Raw genomic sequence first — 21,044 nt, 5'->3', positions numbered from 1 at the left:
GACCCCATGTGTGACCCCCCATGATTGACCCCATGTGTGACCCCCCATGTGTGACCTCCCAATGTTTGACTAACGTTTAATGATTGGAATGAGGATGAACTGCTCACTGATTGGTCAATCCGCTTTGTTTCCGGCAGTGCATGTCCCGCCTCCCCCTTTGGCTTCCGGTCTGCGGCAACCAATCAGAGTGGAGCGGAGCGAGATTTAAACGGGTCGCGGCGGTTGGTGATCTGAAGCGGCGGAGCGGCGCGAGGCTGAGGATGGAGAGCGCTGCGGGAGACGACACCGCCGCCGCCGTGAAGGTTTGCATTCGTTTGAAGCCGCTCTTCCAAAGGTCAGTTTCTGAAAATACCTCCTCCTCCTCCTCCAGAGCGGGACCCCATCCCTCACCCCATCCCCATCCCTCACCTCATCCCTCACCCCATCCCCATCCCTCACCTCATCCTCACCCCATCCCTCATCCTCACCCCATCCTGGGCCCCATCTACAAACCCTTCACGGTCTTGCTGTCCCCCCTCCCCTCCCCCCCGCCCCTCACCTCTCCCCCTCACCTCTCCGACCACCTAACCCCCGCCATCCTGCCCGCTCCCTCCCTCCGCTCAGTGGGCTCCGGTCGGCTCCACACCCCCACCTCGCTCCCCCCCTCACCTTCTGGAACTCCATCCTGAAGTTCCTGACCCCCCCACACACACCGACCCCCCCACACACACTGACCCCCCCACACACACTGACCCCCCCCCACACACTGACCCCCCCCACACACTGACCCCCCCACACACTGACCCCCCCACACACACCACTGACCCCCCCACACACACACTGACCCCCCCCACACACTGACCCCCCCCACACACTGACCCCCACCCACACACTGACCCCCCCCCCACACACTGACCCCCCCACACACTGACCCCCCCCCACACACTGACCCCCCCCCACACACTGAACCCCCCCCACACACTGACCCCCCCCCACACACTGACCCCCCCACACACTGACCCCCCCCACACACTGACCCCCCCCCACACACTGACCCCCCCACACCCACCGGACCCCCCACACCCACCGGACCCCCCCCCCACACCCACCGGACCCCCCCCCACACACCCACCACCGGACCCCCCCCCACACCCACCACCGGCCCCCCCCCACACCCACCGGACCCCCCCCGCCCCCCCCCCCCCCCGCCCACCGATCCACCCTTCCCCAGTTTTCAGAAACCGATTGCATTCCTCTTTTGTGTGTGTTAGAGAGAGCGGAGAGCCTCCTGCGGTTCATTGGAAACAAGATGAACAAAGCCTTTGTCAGATTGATGGAACCAAATCATTCAGTTTTGGTAAGCTCTCAGGAGGCGTCTTCTGATGAACCTTCTTTTGTTTGTTGTGGGTATTTGGTTATTTCGTGGAAGAAATCCATGGAGCTTTCAATAACAACTTTGTGTGGTTCAGTTGGAGCATCTGAACCGTTTGTGAGATATGAGAATGCATTTGTATGAACAGGTTAGTTAAGCGACGAGGATCACTTGTAACTTTACAAAGTCACTCTCACAAAGACTATAGCACGGAAATAGGCCATTCAGCCCAACTAGTCCATTCTGATGTTTCACTGCACATGAGTCTCCACCTATTCCTTATACCCTCCTATTCCTTTCTCCATCATGATTTCTTTTCATGTTACACAAAAATATTTTCACCCACATCAGCACACTTTCGTATTGATTTGTACCTCCAACATCCATTTATTATTCTCCTTTCGCTTCACCTTTATCTCATTTCACTACTTCTGATCTGATCTGTTGATCTGAACATCAGAGCATGATGCTTGGGTGAAATGCAAAATGGCCTTGTGTAGGTCTTCGCAGCTCACTGGTACAAAGCACCAAATGAGTTTTTTGCTGTTACTCCCAAGAGAGTAACGACAACATCATCACTGGGACGGTGGAGCTGAGAGAGGAAAAAGCATCACCTGATCAAGCGGTGAGCGAGGGCGCAGGAGATGCCTGATCTTGTGTAGAGCAAAGGGGACCCATCTCTGTATTATGAATGGGAATTCTGCCCATTCATGTCATGACTGGAGCACAGCCTTGTGGCTATAAGAGCAGTGTTGTACTCACTCGCTTTTTTCAGGTGTCCTCCAACTAACGGCTGTGTAAAGTATAAGGCTGCACATATCTCTTTTTATAACTGAGACAATTAAGTGGACTCTTAACATGTCCCTTCAACTCTTACATAATTCACACATTTGTATCATTTCCCACTGCAAGAAAAATACAATAAAATCAGGGAAGACAGCAGGAACATTCAAATAGAACATTTAGAGATAATAAAACAGGTGAAAGAGTACATGAAAATGGTTGTACTGGAAAATGATCGGTCTGAAAATTTCCATTTTGAAACATTGCCTTAATGTCACCAGCCAATTCAGTACTTGTTTATTTATGTGTAAGTCATATCAAATCCGACTTATACATAACTTTATACAAGTCATATGTGATATGACTTATGCATGTTTGACATAACTCATACTTTGCATAAATCATATTAAATGAACTGTATGGTCCCAACTGATACGACTTGTGTGATGTTTACTGTGTTCCATATAGTTGACTTACCTTTATTCGTCCATAACTAAATTCAGTGATTAATGATCATAAGATCATACATTTCAAGGAATAAGGATTTTTTAAAGTTAGTTTAACTACTAATAGTTTCCACGTTTCTGAATTGTGGTTCCTTCTAGACCGAGTCTTCCATGCTGGAGAGTCAACACAAACTGTATATGATGAAGTCGCACACTCTCTTGTCCTTTCCACTGTCCAAGGCTACAATGGTGAGTGTTTTTTATTTTAAGTATCAATAAATTTATGTTCGAATAGTAGTATTAAACTCACATTAGTTGTCACGTTATTGTATAAGATAACCCCATTATTACGCAAAAAAAATTATAAAGAAATAAATGTCGGACATCTGAACCACTGGGTCACTGCAAATATCACTTCCTGCACTTGTTTTGTTCAGCTGGACACCCATCAATCACCCTGCTTAAGTGCATCCAAACTAGACTGAGAATTCCACACATGAATATATGCCTCGGTACATGGAACTTCCTCTCGTCCAGCAGGGAATGCAGACTCCACGGAGGAATGAATCCTGCTCAACTAATTCCAGAAAGTGTTAGGCAGTTTGGCTTGGTAGAAGACTACTTAGAGAGCACCTCATTGAGGTGTGTAGAATTATAATTGGGATTGAATAAGTAAACCCAGATCAATATTCTTTTTGACTAGTACCATGGAATCTTTAACGTCCACTTGAACAGGCAGCAGGACCTTAGTTTCATATCTTACCCAAAGGGCATCACCTTCAACAATGCAGCACCCCCCAACCACCCCAATCCTTAGTGCTGCTCTGGAGTATCAGCCTCAACACGGAGAGGCCATGGTCCAGATGTAGGGCTTTGAACCCACAACCTTTTGACTCAGAGGTCAGAGTGCTACCAATTGAACCAAGCTGACATGCAAGCAGAAACAGAGAACCAAGGCAGAAGATCCAATTCTTAAAATATTATCCACCTTTATGAGGTCCCCTGTGAACTGTTTTCTCTCAAGATTGAATTCACTGATATTTACTTTCTCTGGTGAGAAAGTGCTTTATTACAGATATTGTTCTGCATATGGATTTAATTTCTGCTAAATGTTACACAAACTGGATGTCATTTCTAAAGAATCCTGGTCATCTTTAGTACATAAGTTTTCTCTGGAACTCCCTCCTTCGAGCCCTCCGGTTCTATCAAACATTGGCTTTGACCAATGTATTTGACTGTGCATTTGGTCACCTCTTCTGCTCCTCCCAGCTGCTTGAGGCCCACTCTGCTATTGTAAAGTGCTCTGACACATTATTTCTACATGAAGGTCATTACGTAAATACAAGTTGTTGTGTTGAGCGATTTTACATGTTTAGAAAATCAAATCCTTGAGTAAGCATCCTTTTTTTGTATTTTACCTAATTTGCTCAAATAGCCTGGAATCCAATGCTCCAGGCCATTGTTAGACCAAAAATATTTTTATGCTGAATTTTTCATAATGTAAGATGTGCTGCAGTAATTTTTTTTACTCACCAGTCAAGATCCAAAATTAAAACTGCTGGACAGTGATTTTAGGTGTAGTTGAGTCAATATAACTTTATACACCTTTGATTTTTTAAAAAATAAAGTTTGTTTTTTGTCAGGTACTATATTCGCTTATGGACAAACGTCTTCTGGAAAAACTTACACAATGATGGGAAGTAAACTATCTCCTGGAATTATTCCACTGACCGTTCACAAGCTATTTAAAGTTATTGAGGGCGTAAGTAATGTTTCATGTTTTCATGCCCTGGCATTCAACCACAGGATCCGACAGTATACACCTTCCCGGTTTCTCCCTCCATCTTGCAGAGCTGGTGCACAGGGCTGCCATTTTGTCAAAGCCCCCCCGCCAGACCCTTCCCCCACCCCGCCGCCAGACCCGCACCCCCTCCGCCAGACCCCTCCCTCCCCCCGCCAGACCTTCCCATCTACACTGTGCCCCTCGCCCTCTTGGTATTATATTAACTGCTCTGCCTAGCGAATTGTGTTCATCAGTCCTATCGTGATATATTTTTTTGCTGAACCCATTTATCTTTTTTTTGTTAACTTACTTGATAAACTTGTACTAAGTAACTTAGTTTTGCTAGTTTTATCACAGATACTTACTTGTTCTTGTTCCAAAAACCCTGCAGGTGCCAAACAGAGAATTTCTGCTGCGTGTTTCTTATATGGAGATTTATAACGAGAATGTGACTGATTTACTGGTTAAGCAGAAAGGAAAACCCTTAGAAATTAGAGAAGATATTCAGGTAAGTATTCACTACTTGCATTCAGTTCTTCTCTCTTTCAGCCTTCCTCACCTCTCTCTTCCACTGCCTCCCCCTGCTCCAGCCTGAGTAATCATCGATGGTCATCTGTCCCATCACCCACTCTGTCCGCGAGGCTTATCTCTTAAAGGTAACGCCCCACCCCTTCCCACATTCACACCCTGTACAGCTCTCCGTGCCCCTCACAATCTACAGTTGTTTTCTCCTCCAAAACCTACACCTGCCCCCTTTGCACTACCAGATAACTGACTTCTGCAGTAACCTGTTTGTGTGTGTCTCTCTCTCCCTCGAATTTAACAGAGACTCGAGATCCACTTTTTAGAAAACACAACAGTTCTTTATTGGTCCTTAGAACTCACTATGTGGAGTCCTGTAGCTCAGTGGTTAGAGCATTCGCTTTGCAAGCGAGAGACCTGAGTTCAATTCCAGGCAGAGGGCAAAACCTTGGGCAAGTTTCCTTACTCCACACAGAGCCTAATAATAATCCCTCCAAAACCAAAAGCAATAATAAATTGGTCACTTTCAATCTACGACTGTTTGTGGGACATTGCTGTGCGCAATTGGCTGCCGCGTTCGCCCACAAATATACAGTCAATTCACTTTACAGTATATTCTGTGAAGCGCTTTGGGACGTCCTCCTGACGTGAAAAGCGCTATATCAAATGCAAGGATTATTATTATTATATTATGTTTTACTTGCACTGTCCGATCTAAGACAAATGGCCTCAACGTTTTATTTTTGTTTGAATGTCTGTTTTAAATAGAAGCTTTTGCGAAATGTATTCACTTTGCTAAATTGATTTTCTTGTTTATATTCCTCATCATTCAGAGAACAGTTTATGTTGCTGATCTTAACGAAGAAGTAGTTGCAACTTTTGAGGACGCAATGGCATGGCTAAGGAAAGGAGAAAGTGAGATTCATTTTATTTTCTTCAATGTTTAAGTTTATGTCAAATACATTTATGATTATTTACTACTTCAGCTGCTTTTTTAAAAAAAAATCAGGTCCTGCATGTAAATATAGAGTGAATTATTTCAACAGTTTCGATCCAAAATATTTTATTTACTGCAAAACAGACTATTTAATCCATCAGCAAAACTTCAGAGTGTCTCTTTTCGTGTTCAAGCCCATTCACTCCCTGGCACCTCCCTTCCTTTCCGACCTGCTCACTCCCCAATCCACCACCCAGTGCCTCCGCTTGACTGGCACCAGCCTCCTGCTCGTCCTTCGTACCCTTCGCCCCAGCCACTATAGTGGCTTTCAGCCACTATGCCCCAAAACTCTGGAACACTCTCCCTCCATCCGTCCGCCTTGTCCCCTCTCTCCCCTCTTTCAAGTCCGGCCTGAACACTTTCCTCTTCGACCACGCTTATGGCCACCTGCCGGCTTGGAGTCAGGCTTCGCCACTGTTAAGCACTCTGAGATGCTACCCTGTGTGGAGGGTGCTATATAAGTGCAAGTTGTTGATGGGTAGTTTGATAGTTTTAGATGATCAGAGAAGCTTTCTAGTTTGAGAGGGAAGGCACTTGTTTGAATTGTTCCAGGTATGCAAGTCTTGTTCTCATTTATGCCAATTCTTTATCTTTTCCATTCGTACCTTCAATCTAGTAATGCTGCTGTTTCCTGGATGCTCTCCGGTTGCACTTGCTTCACTTCATTTCCTGAAGCAAGATCAAGAACTGCCTCCTTCCTAGTTGGACTGGAGATGCACTGATTAAGGAAACAATTCTGTACACAGAAACGCAGAAAAACGCCCCAATTTCGGCAACGCCTCCTCGCTCCCAATGCTGTTCTCATTGGATAGGAACTGGACCAATTAGTGGGGACTTGCAGTGATTGACAGCCTGGAGCTGCTTGTGAATGGACGGGCTTCAACCAATCACAAGTGGCTCAGCTGTCAATCAATCATGATTTCCCTCCCTCATTGTGCCCAGTAGTCCCCCCCCCCCCCCATTGACAGACCAACTCCAGCAGCTTGTGAATGGCTGGAGTCCGCTATCAGTCGCAATTTGACCTCACCCATCTACATCCAGGAGCCGCTCCTGGCTGAATGGAGGTGCAGATGGACAGACCGAGTGCAATGTGTGTGTATAAATATATATATCTCTCATATTATGATCAAAAACCACTTGCACAACCTGCTTTTCGTCTTATTTTACCAACAAACGCACAAAGGTCAAAGTAAACCTGCATATGCCATGCGAATATGAGTTTTGAGATCACATGATTGCCCAACAACTGTCTATTACTCTTTTTTTTAGACTTGCCTCTTTGACAGAGCCTACCCTATGGGTCACTGCCTTCTCTCCCTCTCTCCTCTCCCTTCCTCGCTTGGTGTCCAGCCCAGCTATTAAGCAGTGTACAAAGTGCAATTGTGCATGAAGGGCAAGTTATTGTAGTTTAGATTTGGATTGAACAGGGAAGTTTCTAAATCTTTACAAAAATAGTCTATAGTTGCATAATTGATACATTTTGACTATTTTTGTTTGCGGAGAAATCCGAAAAGTAAGAAATGTATATCTAAAGTCTAACAATGTATCTAAAGTATCTTCATGCAAATGTATTTAATCTATTGACAGAGAAGTTTTGACTTTTTTGTGCTTTTTTTTCAGAGAACCGCCATTATGGAGAAACCAAAATGAATGAACACAGCAGTCGGTCACATACTATTTTTAGAATGGTTGGACTTTTTAATTCTAAATGCTTTTATGTTTATGCATTGTTCTGAAGAAAAGTAACATTTCAGATTGTTGACGAGCTACAGTAAAATGTTGTGGGTCATTGTATATGAAATTTAGTATTGCAAGCTAATCATATGTACAGTCACTACAATTATTATATAGGTGATGAAAACATGAACGAGTGTTTCAGCAGTGTTTGAAGTAAGATGGGATGAAGGCAGGTGAAGGAAGAAGGCAGTCCTGGTCAGGGACTGGATATGGGGTAGGAAGTATAACTGAGGATTGAACCTGATGCCAAGGTTATGTTCAGGTTTGGTGAGTCTTAGGGATAGGCAGAGAAGGTTATGGTGTTCAAAACCAAAGTTGAGAAGACATTGATGGGAGTCAAAAGAAGATGGCTTCCTTGCTGTCCATATTCAGCTACAGGAAGTTGGTGCTCATCCAGGCCTTGATGACGGACAAACGGGCAGTCAGAGCATTGGTTGTACTTGTCTAGCAGTGAGGAGGAAAAATAGATTAGGTGCATTCTGCATACGTGAAAGTTTATCCTGTGTCTACACTGATGTCAACAAGAGGGAACATGTAAATGAGAGCCTTGGGGTACACCACAGGTAATCTGGAGGATAAACCATTGGAGGAGATAAAATGTGTTGATGGGTCAAATAGGACTTGAACCAGGTAAGGGCTGACCCACTGAGGTAGGTGGTGAGGGAGGAGAGGCAGTTGAGGAGGGTGGCATGTTAGAAGCAGCGAGAGGTTCAGGATGGATGACAAGGAGGCAGAGGGAACCCTGATCACAGATAGAGGGAATCATTTGTAACCTTGAGTGATGTCTCGGTGCTGTGAGAATGTGTTTCAGTACTTGAAAAATGAAGGGCAAGTTTGAGATAGGCTAGTAGTTTGCAGAATTTGAAAGATCATGGGTGTTTTTTTGTTTGAGAAGGGGTATGATGACAGTGGTTTTGAAGGGGAGTGGGATTGTGCCTGAGGAGTGAAACATGTTAACTGTGGTGTGCAGGTGGTGTGCTTCATATGGGTGATGATGATTGATAGGGAGGAGGGATAAATGGAAGAAAAGGAGTGCAGGGATGGGGGCAGAGATTGGAGTATTGGTGGAAAATGCGGGGTAACTCGAAGACATGGGAGTAATGTCATGAGATGGGGACAGGAAAAGCATGCAGCTATCTTTGATGTGAAGAATATGCAATTCAGGAGAAGTTCCTAATATCAGTGTGTTCCAGGTTGGAACTTGAAACCCAAAGTCCAAACTGACACTCCAGTGAGGTCCTGGGGGTGTGCTGCATTGTCAGAGGTGCTGTCTTTTGATTAAACCAAAGTCCTGGCTGCCTGTTGAAGTGGAAGTTAAAGATCTCGTGGCACTATTCAGAAAGAGAAGGGAGTTTCTCCCAATGTCCTGGCCAACAATCCTCCAAATAAAATTTGTATTCACTCCATGGCTGTTTGTGGGAAATAATTGTGCAAATAGTAAACCCTATGAAGTCTTGAAGACGCAAAGTGCTATATTAAATACAAGGGTTATTATATATCATCTTTGAATGTAGGGATCCCACACTCAAGGGGGGTGGAGCCTTTGACCTGTTTTCCCATTGTTATAGCCTAACAGCAGAGTTTAAGCCAGAGTTATGTGAAATACAATTCACACATCTGTACTTTTCAGATCTTGGAAAGCAGAGAGAAAAATGATGGTTCAATGCCGGAATCGATCGACGAAGCAGTAAAGGTTGCTCATTTGGTGAGTTGTGGTCATTGTTTTAAGCTCTTCGAGACACTGAAGGCTGATATACGCAGTAAAACTCACTGAAGTTCTTTATAAATCATATAATTGCCCAAGTCATACATTTGCCCAAGACCGGTAAATTTCCCATTAGGTCCACTTAAACTTATCATAGAATTATACAAACAAAGGAGGCCATTGGGCCCATTGTGTCTGTGCCGGCTCTTTGAAAAGAGCTATCCAAATCGATCCCATTCGCCCGTGCTCTCCCCATAGCTCTGCAAACTTGTCCTCCCCAAATAATTATCTACTTCTCTCTTAAAAGTTGTGATCGAATCGGCTTCCACCGCCCTTTCAGCCAATGCATTCCAGAGCTGAATAACTCGCTGTGGGAAAACATTTCTCCTCACTGTGTCTTTTAAGAACTATTTTAAATCTGGGTTCTCAGGTTACCGACCCACCTGCCAGTGGAAATAGTTTCTCCTTGTTCACCCTATCGATCCCCTCAAAATTTTGAAAACTTCTAATAAGTCTCCTCTTAACCTTCTCTGCTCCAAGGAGAATAATCCCGGCTTCTCTAGCCTCTCCTGATAACTGAATTCCTGGTAAATCTCCTTTGCATCCTCTCCAATTCCTTGACATCCTTCTTAAAGTGCGGGACCCAGAACCGAACACAGTCTCTCGCTGAGGCCTAATTAGTGTTTTATAAAAATGCATTAGTTGTATCAATCACACAACTCGTAACCCCATTACCTCACTTGCTACTAGCAAACTTACCAGCTGCTGAGTCAGAACTTTGTTTCCTGCGCTTACATCAAACAGAACACTGCACATCAGCACCCAAACACTTTCTCCTTCCCAGGGGTGTAACATCAACTTATAGAGAAGAGAGCAAGTTATCTGATCACGTGGTGATTGCAGGGGCAGGAAATGCCTGATTACAAGGAGAGCGAATGAGTTAGGTCAGGAGGGGTAGGGTAGGAGAGTGATCAAAAGTGTGGTCAAAGAGGAGGGTCTTGAGATGCGCCTAGAAGGAGGCAAGGGAGGGAACAAGGCTAAGGGATTGAAGTTCCAAAGGGTGGGGATAGAGAGGCTGAAGGCCTGACCACCGATGCTTGGGCAGGGGACATGGGCAGGCCATTGCCTGCTGACCAGACAGGTTGATATGAGGTTAGCAGATTGTAGAGGTAGGAAAGAACAAGGTCAGGGAGAGCTTTGAAGGCGAGGATGGGAATGTTGAACTTCCCTCTGAGAGATGGGGAGCCAGGTGAGGGTGGGGGTGATAGAGTCATGAAACATGGTCTGGAGAGGACACGAGCTGCAGAGTTCTGAATGAACTTGTGAAGGGAAGAGTTGGGAAGGTCGACAAGCAGGGAGTTGGCATAGTCGAGCCTTGGTTCAATGAGTGAGTTGATTAGGGTTTCGGCAACCTGAGAGGTGAGGCAGTGGTGGAGCCGGGTGTTGTGGCAGAAGTGGGAGAAGGCAGAAAGAGTCATGGTATGGATGTGGGGTAGAAAGAACAGTTGAGGGTCAAATGAGACGCCAAGGTTCTGGACTGGTGATGCTGCCAGCGTCACACTTTCAGTCTTCTTTTCCCCTCACTATCCCACCACAGATACCAAATACTTGAACTTAAAATTGTATCTAACTACTTTTCATAAATGCAGAATTTGGTCGATCTAGCAGGAAGCGAGAGGGCCAGTCAAACGGGAGCTGAGGGTGAGTTTTTGTTTCAATGAGTTGTGCCTTTCTGAAAAAATTAGTTCAACGTTCAGCAGATCCTAGTTCTGTTCTGTTGAATTTTGGGCGCTCACTTAATGCATGATTTTTCTCCATTTAAATGTGCAGTTGTCTTTGGGAAATGAGGTTTGTACAGTGTGATTCAGGTTAACGCTTATTTAAACAACTGTATGATGCTGAGCCTATTAAAATCAAAACAGTACAAAGTGCCTCTGGATGATTCTTTGGTCACCCTGGCACGTATGGAAACCCATCACCATACTTAAGAGTATCCAAAACAAATTGAGTTCTACATATATATGCTACCTTGTATAATAATAATAACCTTGCATGGAAATTTCTGTCTAGAATGTAATTTGCATTCCCTGCTCCAGGGGAAAATGTACAGAACTTTTAACCTTATTTGTAAACCAATATTTTGACCTGCTCTTTATCCTTTTTGTGGCTCTTATGTTCTTTTTGTAAAACTCTGTACTTCAATCAAGTATAAATTTAACATCACTTCCTTACTTTTATATTGAATGCCATGTTTACAGTGCAACTTTGTTACAACATGTAATGTTTGGGATCCATAAAATTGCAACCCCCATTTTAGCAACATAATCGTGAGTATGACTGGTAGCCACGTATAAGGAGCAAGCTGATTGGTTCCCGCACTAAACAGGTTGTTGGGTCATGACTTCCAGTTCCTCAGATCACCACAGTGTCACTTCTTCATTGCTTGGAAGTGGGGTCTCCTTGGAGCTGAACTAGCTCGGAACTGGAGCTGACATGCTCAGCCACGGAACGTCGGAATCAAGCCAGCTCTCTGAGGCGGTCTCTAGTCCGGTTCCCGAGCCAGGGGGGTCCGCAGTATTTTAGAACACTGCTGATGACAGCACAGCCCAGTCTGTCTTATAGGCAGGACCTGGATGGCAGACCAGTCATTGGGGGCAGGGAGTCATCCCACTCAGCTCCTGTTAACCCTGCAAGCCAAAGCCCTAACGGGTAGGGTAGTCCTAGCTGGACAAGCTCGTCAGACACAATATCAATGGCAAGCTGTGTGGTTTTAGCTGGCTAGACTCCAGCAGTTACCCCAACGAGTTATCTCTGGGGTCCCCAAACCTTGGCTCTTGCCAACCTGCGACTAATAGTTTCTGGAACTAGGTAAGCAGGATACATCCCTCTAGTGAGAGAGTGTGCATTCCATTCCAACAATCCTATCTCTGGGATTTCAGGTGGGATGCATGAATTTCTCAGTTTGGTTTGGATACTCTTAAACATGTTTCAGACACCTGAGTGACCCCCAAAAATGGCCTGAAACTAAGTGCAGGAAGCTAAAAGCTAAATGATGGTCATCTTAGCTAAAATCGGTCACCACCTAATGTTTCTTCCTGTTTTTCCCTTACACACCAATGCAGAAAGTGATTTCAACACAATCTATTGAAAGGAAGTTGGTGAGCGCACAATATAATAATAATTCTAGCATTTGATATAGACGTCTTTGAGATAATAAAAAGCACTTCACAGAATATACTGTAAAGTGAATTGACTGTATATTTGTGGGCAAAACGCGACAGCCAATTGCGCACAGCAGTGTCCCACAAACAGTCAAGGATTGAAAATGACCAATTTATTATTTTTGGTTTTTTTTGGAGGGATTATTATTAGGTGTGCGGAGTAAGGAAACTTACCCAAGGTTTCACCCTTCCTGAAATTGAACCCAGGTGTCTCGCTTCAAGGCAAGTGCTCTAACCACTGAGCTACAGGCCTCCACGTAGAAATAAATTGGAAATGACTTCATGTGGAAATGTGGACTTCTACATGACTTCATGTGGAAATGAATTGGGTGTCAGCAAGTACTCCAGCTATAAGCAAATTTGCACTATAGTGTTATAACAGGGCCGCACTGTATAAAACCAGATTCCATATACCTTTTTATGTTTTCTACTTGTAATCCCAGCTATAAATCTCTATATCTGCACCCCTAGATGGCTTACTTTCTCAAAATCATTAACATAACATGGTACTCAACAATTCAAATCTGATTTCACTTTGTTTTAAGGCCAATGTTTGTAAAACTTTTTTTTGTATAACTTAGGTGTCAGACTGAAGGAAGGATGTAATATCAACCGTAGTTTGTTCGTGCTTGGCCAAGTAATTAAAAAACTCAGTGATGGACAGACGGGGTAGGAAACTGTTTTGATTTTTCAGAATAAGGTTATTGGAAGGCCATTTTTGTAGTTTGCTTTGTGACCTGTTTTCTTTAAAATAAATAAATCGCTGGGTGTTTTCGTATAGTAATTCAATATTTGTTTTCTTTTAGTGGATTTATAAATTACAGAGACAGTAAAATAACTCGGATCCTGCAAAATTCATTGGGTGGGAATGCAAAGACAGTTATCATTTGCACAATTACTACAGATGCTTTGGAAGAAACTGTTAGTACGCTTCAGGTATGGTGACCCTCTTTTGCTTGCTTCTGTGCCTATTGCCTCCCTCCTTCCCCCCGGCAGTCTCCTTAGCTCCACCCTCCTTTTATGCAAGTTTTCTGTATTTGAGCTAGCGCCTTTTCATGCCTTATCTTGATAGACGGTAAGGTGCCTTGTGGGTAGAAGTTTGAAGTAAAAAGGGAGTGGTCACTATATTAGGATTCCACCTTAGACTGCCCAATAGTGGCAAGGAGATTGGAGAGGCCATTTGCAAGTAGTTTAGAAAAGTAAGCAGCTGTTACAAAAGAATGGTAATAATAGGGGACTTCAACTACCTCAAGATTGACTGGAATAAGGAAAGTATTGAGGGGCAAAATGGAGTTGCATTTTTAGAAAGTATCCAAGATTGCTTTCTTAAGCAATTTGTGGACAGCCCAACATGAAGGAGGCAGTGCAAGATTCAGTTTGGAGAATTAAGTGGCCCAAGTAACTAATCTGGAGGTGGGGGAAAATTTGTGAACAGTGATTATAGTTAGATTCCATATAAGAATACTAAGGGAAAGACAGGACTTGGAGTTAAGCGTGTGAGAAAAGCAAATTGTGTAGAAATATCGTTTGCCGTTTTTCATAAGGGGACAGGAAAACAACTCAAAGTGATATTACAGTTGTATAAAACCCTAGTCAGACCTCATTTGGAATATTGTGTGACTTAGTGTTAGCTTATCATCAGTTATAGAGAAAATACTGGAATCCATCATCAGGGACAGAGTGATTGAACACTTAGACAGGTCGACAGGTATGAGCTAGTCAAAGAGAATTAGCATGGGTTTATGAAGGGCAGCTCATATCTGAGTAATCTAGTTGAATGTTTCAGGCGGTCACTGAAATGGTGGATTAAAGAGTGTCTATGAAAGTTGTTTATATGGACCTTCAGAAGGAATTTGATAAGGTTCCACCCAAAAGATTATTAGCGAAAATGGAAGCGCATGGAGTCAGAGCTGTGACGTGGTTTGGTATTGGTTGGGAGACAGGAAACAGGATAGGGATAAAGTGAACGTGACAAGTGGTGTCCCTCAGGGATCTATACTGGGACCTCAGCTATTCACCATATAAAATATATATATTTTTGTAGGAAGCTACAAAGGGACTGAGACAGATTAAATGATTGGGCAAAACTGTGGCAGATGGAGTTCAATGTAGGAAAGTGCAAGATCATCCACTATGGACCGAAAAAAGTTAAAGCAGAATATTTTCTTAATGGGGAGAAATTAAGAACCGTGGAGGATTGAAGAGATTTGGATATCCATATCCATAAATCACTAAAATCTAGTTCCCAGGTGCAAAAAGTAATCAAAAAGGCTAATAGAATGTTGGCCTTTATCTCAAAGGGCCTGAAATACAATGGGGAAGAAATTACACTTCAGCTGCGTGGAGCGTTAGTCAAACCCCCATCTGGAAACTGCATTCGGTTTTGGGCATCACACCTCAGGAAAGATATATTGGCCCTGGAGGGGGTGCAGCGCAGGTTCACCAGAATGTTTCTAGGCCTAAAAGGATTAAGGTACGAGGAAAGGCTTCATAAACTTGGATTGTATTTCTTTGAGTTTAGAAGGTTGAGGTGTGATTTGGTTCAGGTATTTAAGATGATAAAGGGATTCAATAGGGTAGTTACAGTGAAGATATTTTCTCTGGTGGGGGAATCCAAAACAAGGGTCATAGTCTTAGAATTAGAACCCGGCCATTTAAGAGTGAAATCAGGGAGCATTTTTGCACTCAAAGAGTGGTAGAAATCTGGAATTCTGTCCAAAAAGGCTATGGATGCTGGATCCATGCACGCCTTCAAAAGTGCGGTTGTTAGATTTTTGGTAGGTCAGGGTATTAAGGGATTTGGAGAGAAAGTGGGAAATTGGAATTGGAAGGATTAGTTGAAGTTCAGATTAGCCATGGTCTAATTAAATGGCAGAACGGGATTGAAGGGCTGAATGGCCTACTCCTGTTGCTATGTACAGGATTGTTCCTTAATGCATTAAGTTTTGTCCAGGCTGTACTTGAAAAACAAGGCGGTCTTGTCCGTGTTGTAAGTTTGGTCTGAATTGTAGTCACACAGAAATTCCAGGAGATGGGTCTTCCACTCTTCAAAGCGAGACTTGCCGACAGACTTATCCTCACTGCTAATATTTTTGTATACTCAAGCGATGCTGCTCCTTGAACTGATTGACTCACCCGTTGCTAGCGATGACATTTTCTGCGCCTAGCTCACCAAGCCAGGCTTACCCTGCCGAATGGCTGGTAATGGAATAACCAATGGGACTTCAAACTAGGGGACTTTGCTTAACACAAAGTCTAGGTGAAAAGGTTTGGGTGAAAAAGGTCCATTGGGTGTTTGTTAGAGCCCTAAAATTTTCTGCATAGAAGGACATTTAGTTTATAATTTTTGTGTTGCTATCTGTTTTTCTAGATCATTCTTATCTTCCCATTGCAGCAGCAAATGTTAATGAGTACAGAATTGATTCCAATCTTATTTTTCATTTCAGTTTGCAAGCACTGCTAAATTTATGAAGAACACCCCTCATGTGAATGAAGTGTTGGACGACCAAGCAATGCTTAAGCGTTACCGCAAAGAAATAATGGATTTGAAAAATCGTCTTGAAAAAGTAAGTTGATGCTGCTGGTGACAAGGTTTGGAAACCCTAAGATTTTTATTTGCACAAAATCGTTTTTTTCACATTGGCTGTGGATTCCCTATTTGAGAAACGTCAGCGAGCCGCACAAGCAATATTTTGTGTTTCTCTCCAGAGATGTGACATTTTCACATTGAAAGGATGTTTCAAAGCACTCGACGCTGCTGGCTGGGCACCTGAGCTGGGGGTGGGAGCCGAGGGAAGTGGGATGGGGACAAGATGACTGAAAGCGCGGTCAAAGAGTCAGGTTGACGCGCTTTAGAGTATCCAAATCAAACTCCCTTTTTCTCCTCCCCCTCTTTCACCACCACCCCCACCCCCATAGTCCATAGTCTTCTGAGTTCAGATAGTCGAAGCTCAGTGCTGGGGGAAGTGTCTTTCGGGTGAAACCTAAAATGTCTGGTAATTTGTGGTTAGAGCACTCGCCTTGCAAGGAAGAGGATGGACCCATGTTCGATTCCCAGGCAGGGCAAAACCTTAGGCGAGTTTCCTTACTCCACACTCCTGTTTATCTAGCTGTAAGTGGGAACTCGATCGTTAGTTGATTGGCGGATCACTTTTCCAGGAGTAATAATCCTTTTTTAAAAAATTCCCAGACCCCGGCTGTGCCGTTACCTGCCGGGTGCTGCCGACCTCACTCCCGGAGGCCTCGCTACCACTATACACCTCTCACACTGACTCTGCTCCTGCAGTAACCTCGTGCCGGAACAGCTCGGTTTGCCCTCCTGCCGCTGCTCCTGATTATCTTCTGCCCACCACCCTCAAACTCGCTCCCAGTCGCTTCCCCCAGGTTCCTCTTCTCGCCCCCCGTTTCGTCGACTGAGGAAGTGGGTTGACAACGTTCACCTACAAAAAATGCAGTTGCTAGATAGCCTACATTAAATCTTGTGAATTGCTTTAAGACATTTCAATGATTTGATAAGGTGCTATTATTATTTCTCAAGTCCCTCCCTGTGCAAATAAAAACCCTGCAAACTGACACTGGTGATATCTTCATACCTTAAAGTTACTTTAACAAAGTTTGGCTTCCCTTAAAGTAACTATTTCAAATGCTATATTTATTAATAGGACACTGTAGGAAACAGAAAAATCAATTATATTTCTATGAGATTGTTTATTGAAGTATTAAAGATACAATGAATGCGGATTGCAAAGTAGTAAGTTAAAACTAATTGTCAATACTTGAAAGAGTATGTGATGTATGCCATGCCTTCAGCCACTACATTTTGGAAATCTGTCCCTCAATCCCTCCGGTTTGCTCCCTCCCTCCTAACTTTCAAATCCCACCTAAAGACCTTCATTTTTGATTGTGCAAATGGTCACCTCCCTCACTCCGTGGCTCGGTGTCAGACTCTGCCCTTATCAAGCATTCTGGGACACTATCCTGTGTGACGGGCACTATATAAACACAAGTTGTTGTATACGATCAGTAGCCTTGAAATTTTAAAGCAGCGTTCTGCAAGCGGACTCATTTTATAAAAGGACCTCATTAAAATAAAATACTAACATTCAAACTATGGCAACCTAGGTGGAGTAATTTTAATACCCAGTTGGTCCATAATCTGTCCCTTATGAATCCAGACATTGTTTAGTGTTTTCTGTACTGTAAGGAATCCTGAGACTCAAGTCTGCACCCATCATTCTCATGTGATGGGTGGTGTTTTCACCCATAAGGCCACCAATGGGGCTCCATATTTGTGGGAATTTGGGTTGGAGAGAGACTAAGAAAACGTATGAAGCAGGCCATAAGTTGTAGGAGCAGAGGGAATGTGTAGTCGAGTAGAATTGCAGTTTTAGAGCAGAGGTAGGGTGGGACAAAGCTGTGGAGACATTTGAAGATAAGGACAAGGATTTCAGTGCTGAGGGATAGGGAGTCAATGTAGCCAGGAGAGGTTGGTGACTGATTTGCAGAGCCAAGTGCAAGCCCAAAAAATATTTTTTTTTTGTTTCGGGAGACTTTCTTAAAGCGATTCACAGGATATAATCTTGCATTTATTACATCTTTGTGGCCTTATTACATCTTTGAGGCATCTCAAAGCGCTTCACAGAATATACTGTAAAGTCAAATAAAGTGTGTTTTGTGGGCAAACGCCAACCAAGTTGCGCACAGCAATGTCCCACAAACAGCCATGAAATGAAGAAACAATTGTATTGGGCGATTGTTGGTCAGGAAATCCAGAGAAACTCCCTTCTCCATCGGGTCACTTCACATCCACGGCTGTTTGTGGGACGTTGTTGTGTGCGATTGGCTACCGCGTTTCGCCCCAAAAATATGTAGACAATTCACTTTACAGTATATTCTGTGAAGTGCTTTGAGACGTCTCGAAGACGTGATAAGGCACTATATCAAATGCAAGTATTATTATTGTTATTATTACAGAACCAAATCAAATGCAACTCAGAACTCACTCCCGTCCAGAATTGGGAGGATTAACAGGGTCACAACCGAGCACCATTTTGTGAAGCCCAAAAATAAGAGGCTTTTGAATGTAGAATCAGCAACAAACCTGAAGAAACAACCATGGATTGAAAACATAATAAAAAGGTCAATAAAGATTCGATCTGTCCCATTTCTTCAAATGTTTAAGTTATTTTACATTAAGTCTGAAGTTTATAAGAAGTGACCTGGCCCCAACAAGTCAGTTTGGCCCTGAGTCAGAGTTGTCAATGAATATTCTCAGGCTTGCTAATGTTCTCTCTTTGACAAGGCGCTATATCAAATGCAAGAATTATTATTTTCTATTTGAATTACACCATGTGATCTTTAACATACTCTTGACAGACTGATGGTACCTCAGTATAACTTCTCATCTAAAGGCAGCACCTCCAACAATGCAGCACACCCTCAGCCTAGATATGCAATTGAAGTCCCGACATGGAGCTTGAACCCAGAACCTTCTAACTCAAAGGCAATAGTACTGTAAGCTGAGCCAGGCTGATCCACAAACTGAGCATTACATAGTTCTAGATTTTCTGGAGCTTGTGGAAGGTCGACTTGAGAAGGCCGACGAGCAAGGATTTGAGAAGTTGAGTCTAGAGTTGACTAAGGATGTGTTGAGGTAGTGGTGGAAGTTGGTGATGTTGTTGAGATGGAGGAAAGTGGATATGGTCAGACCTCAGAAGAAAGGTTTAAAAAGAGAGTTGAACAAAAATCCAAGGTTCTGAGAGGCCATGGGAGTTGGAGTGAGCGACTGGGAGTGTGCAGTAATCTCATTCCACATTCGACTAAAGTATGAAATTATAAAATTGCCTCCATTTGCTCTCTAGGTCACTTCTGAGACTCTTGCTCAGGCAATGGAGAAAGCTCAGCTGCTGGCAGAAAAACAGGGTCTACAACAAGAGCATGAGCACAAAATGAAGAATCTAGCCAGAATGCTTGTCACTGCTTCAACAGAAGAGAATTGGACAGAACTTAGGGTAAGCACATTCCTTGAACTGTTGCACAGTCTAATGATTCTTTAATGTTCCTTAATATTCTTCATATTTAATTAGTATATTCTGTGAAGCTCTTTGAGATGTCTAGAATACATGATAAGGTGCTATATCAAATACAAGATCTTAAATTTAAGTAGAGCTAACTTTGCTGGTATGAGAGAGGATTTAGCTAAAATAAACTGGGAAATTAGACTTAAGGATTTGACAGTAGACCAGCAATGGCAGACGTTTAAGGAGATAGTGCAAAATTCCCAGCGAGCACATATTCCTTTGTGGAATAAGAATGCCACGGGAAAGGTGGCCCAACCGTGGCTAACTAGAGCAGTTAGGGAAAGTATAAAGTTAAAGGAAGAAGCCTATAAAACAGCTAAGATGAGTTAGCTGGTCAGGTCTTAAAACTTATAAATCCCCTGGACCTGATGGCCTACATCCTATGGTTTTAAAAGAGGTGGCTACTGAGATAGTGGATGGCTTGTCTTTGATCTTCCAAAATTCTCTGGATTCTGGAACGGTTCCCATTGATTGGAAGATTGCAAACATAACACCACTATTTAAGAAGGGTGGGAGAGAAAAGATGGGGATCTATAGACCAGTTAGTCTGACTTCAGTGGTAGGGAAAATTCTTGAGTCCTTAATTAAGGATGTCATTATGGGATTCCTGGAAGACCATAACAAGATTAGGCAGAGTCAACATGGCTTTACAAAAGGGAAGTCATGCTTAACTAATCTTTTAGAGTTTTTTGAAGATGTATCTAGCAGGTTAGATAGGGGGGAACCAGTAGATGTAGTATATTTAGATTTTAAGAAGGCATTTGACAAAGTGCCACACAAAAGGCTATTGCACAAGGTTAAGGCCCACGGGATTAATGGGAACATATTAGCATGGATTGAAGAGTGGCTAATGGGTAGAAAACAGAGAGTAGGGATAAACGGGTCATTCTCGAATTGGCAGGAGATGTGACTAGTGGAGTGCCACAAGGATCAGTGCTTGGGCCTCAGCTATTTACAATTTACATCAATGATCTAGACGAGGACTTTGAATGTAATGTATCTAAATTCATGGATGACACTAAACTAGGTGGGAGAGTAAGCTCTGATGCAAAAAGATTACAATGGGATATAGATAGGCTCGGGGAGTGGGCGAGTAGGTGGCAGATGGAATTTAATGTGGGGAAGTGTGAAGTTTTTCACCTAGGTAGCAAAAAATGGAAAAAACGATTCTTTTCTAGAGGGGGAGAGATTAGATAGTGTTAGTGTTCAGAGGGATTTGGGTGTCCTTGTACACCAGTCTCAAAAAGTTAGTTCACAGGTGCAGCAAGCAACTAAGAAAGCAAACGGCATGTTAGCGTTCATTGCAAAAGGTTTAGAGTACAAGAGTAGGGAAGTCTTGCTGCAACTGTGTAGGGCCTTGGTGAGACCACACCTAGAGTATTGTGTGCAGATTTGGTCTCCTTATTTAAAAAAGGACATA

At 43.4% G+C, this 21,044-nt stretch overlaps 2 protein-coding genes across 2 annotated transcripts in view; both read left to right on the top strand.

Annotated features, from left to right (window-relative positions):
- The first annotated feature begins 212 nt into the window (after window positions 1-212).
- LOC103187856 (centromere-associated protein E-like) lies at window positions 213-18,579 on the top strand. The gene is made up of 13 exons (XM_007907541.2): window positions 213-334; window positions 1,251-1,336; window positions 2,740-2,829; window positions 4,224-4,342; window positions 4,755-4,871; window positions 5,719-5,800; window positions 7,503-7,570; window positions 9,250-9,324; window positions 10,974-11,025; window positions 13,127-13,214; window positions 13,352-13,481; window positions 15,992-16,111; window positions 18,519-18,579. Exons 1-13 carry the CDS (start codon window positions 261-263, stop codon window positions 18,570-18,572), a joined length of 1,155 nt encoding a protein of 384 aa, XP_007905732.2. The 5' UTR covers window positions 213-260; the 3' UTR covers window positions 18,573-18,579.
- Window positions 18,580-19,309: 730 nt separating this feature from the next.
- The window catches only part of LOC103187855 (centromere-associated protein E-like), a 53,290-nt gene continuing 51,555 nt past the window's right edge, over window positions 19,310-21,044 (top strand). Inside the window, exons 1-2 of the mRNA XM_042338588.1 lie at window positions 19,310-19,321; window positions 19,406-19,555. Of these exons, the coding sequence (XP_042194522.1) occupies window positions 19,310-19,321; window positions 19,406-19,555 (162 nt within the window). The remainder of the gene's footprint in view (window positions 19,322-19,405; window positions 19,556-21,044) is intronic.

This window comes from Callorhinchus milii, unplaced genomic scaffold (assembly GCF_018977255.1).
Source record: "Callorhinchus milii isolate IMCB2004 unplaced genomic scaffold, IMCB_Cmil_1.0 Scaffold1, whole genome shotgun sequence".
NCBI classification, from domain to species: Eukaryota; Metazoa; Chordata; class Chondrichthyes; order Chimaeriformes; family Callorhinchidae; genus Callorhinchus; species Callorhinchus milii.
Note: the sequence above shows the minus strand (reverse complement) of the source record. Positions and strands in the feature narration are given on the sequence as shown.

What these genes read in the sequence shown, in the direction of transcription:
- LOC103187856 (XM_007907541.2), top strand. Translation starts at nt 261, where the DNA reads ATGGAGAGCGCTGCGGGAGACGACACCGCCGCCGCCGTGAAGGTTTGC. An exon ending in TTGAAGCCGCTCTTCCAAAG is followed by an intron (nt 335 to 1,250) that starts GTCAGTTTCTGA and finishes TGTGTGTGTTAG; the next exon opens with AGAGAGCGGAGAGCCTCCTG. An exon ending in AAACTGTTAGTACGCTTCAG is followed by an intron (nt 13,482 to 15,991) that starts GTATGGTGACCC and finishes TTTTCATTTCAG; the next exon opens with TTTGCAAGCACTGCTAAATT.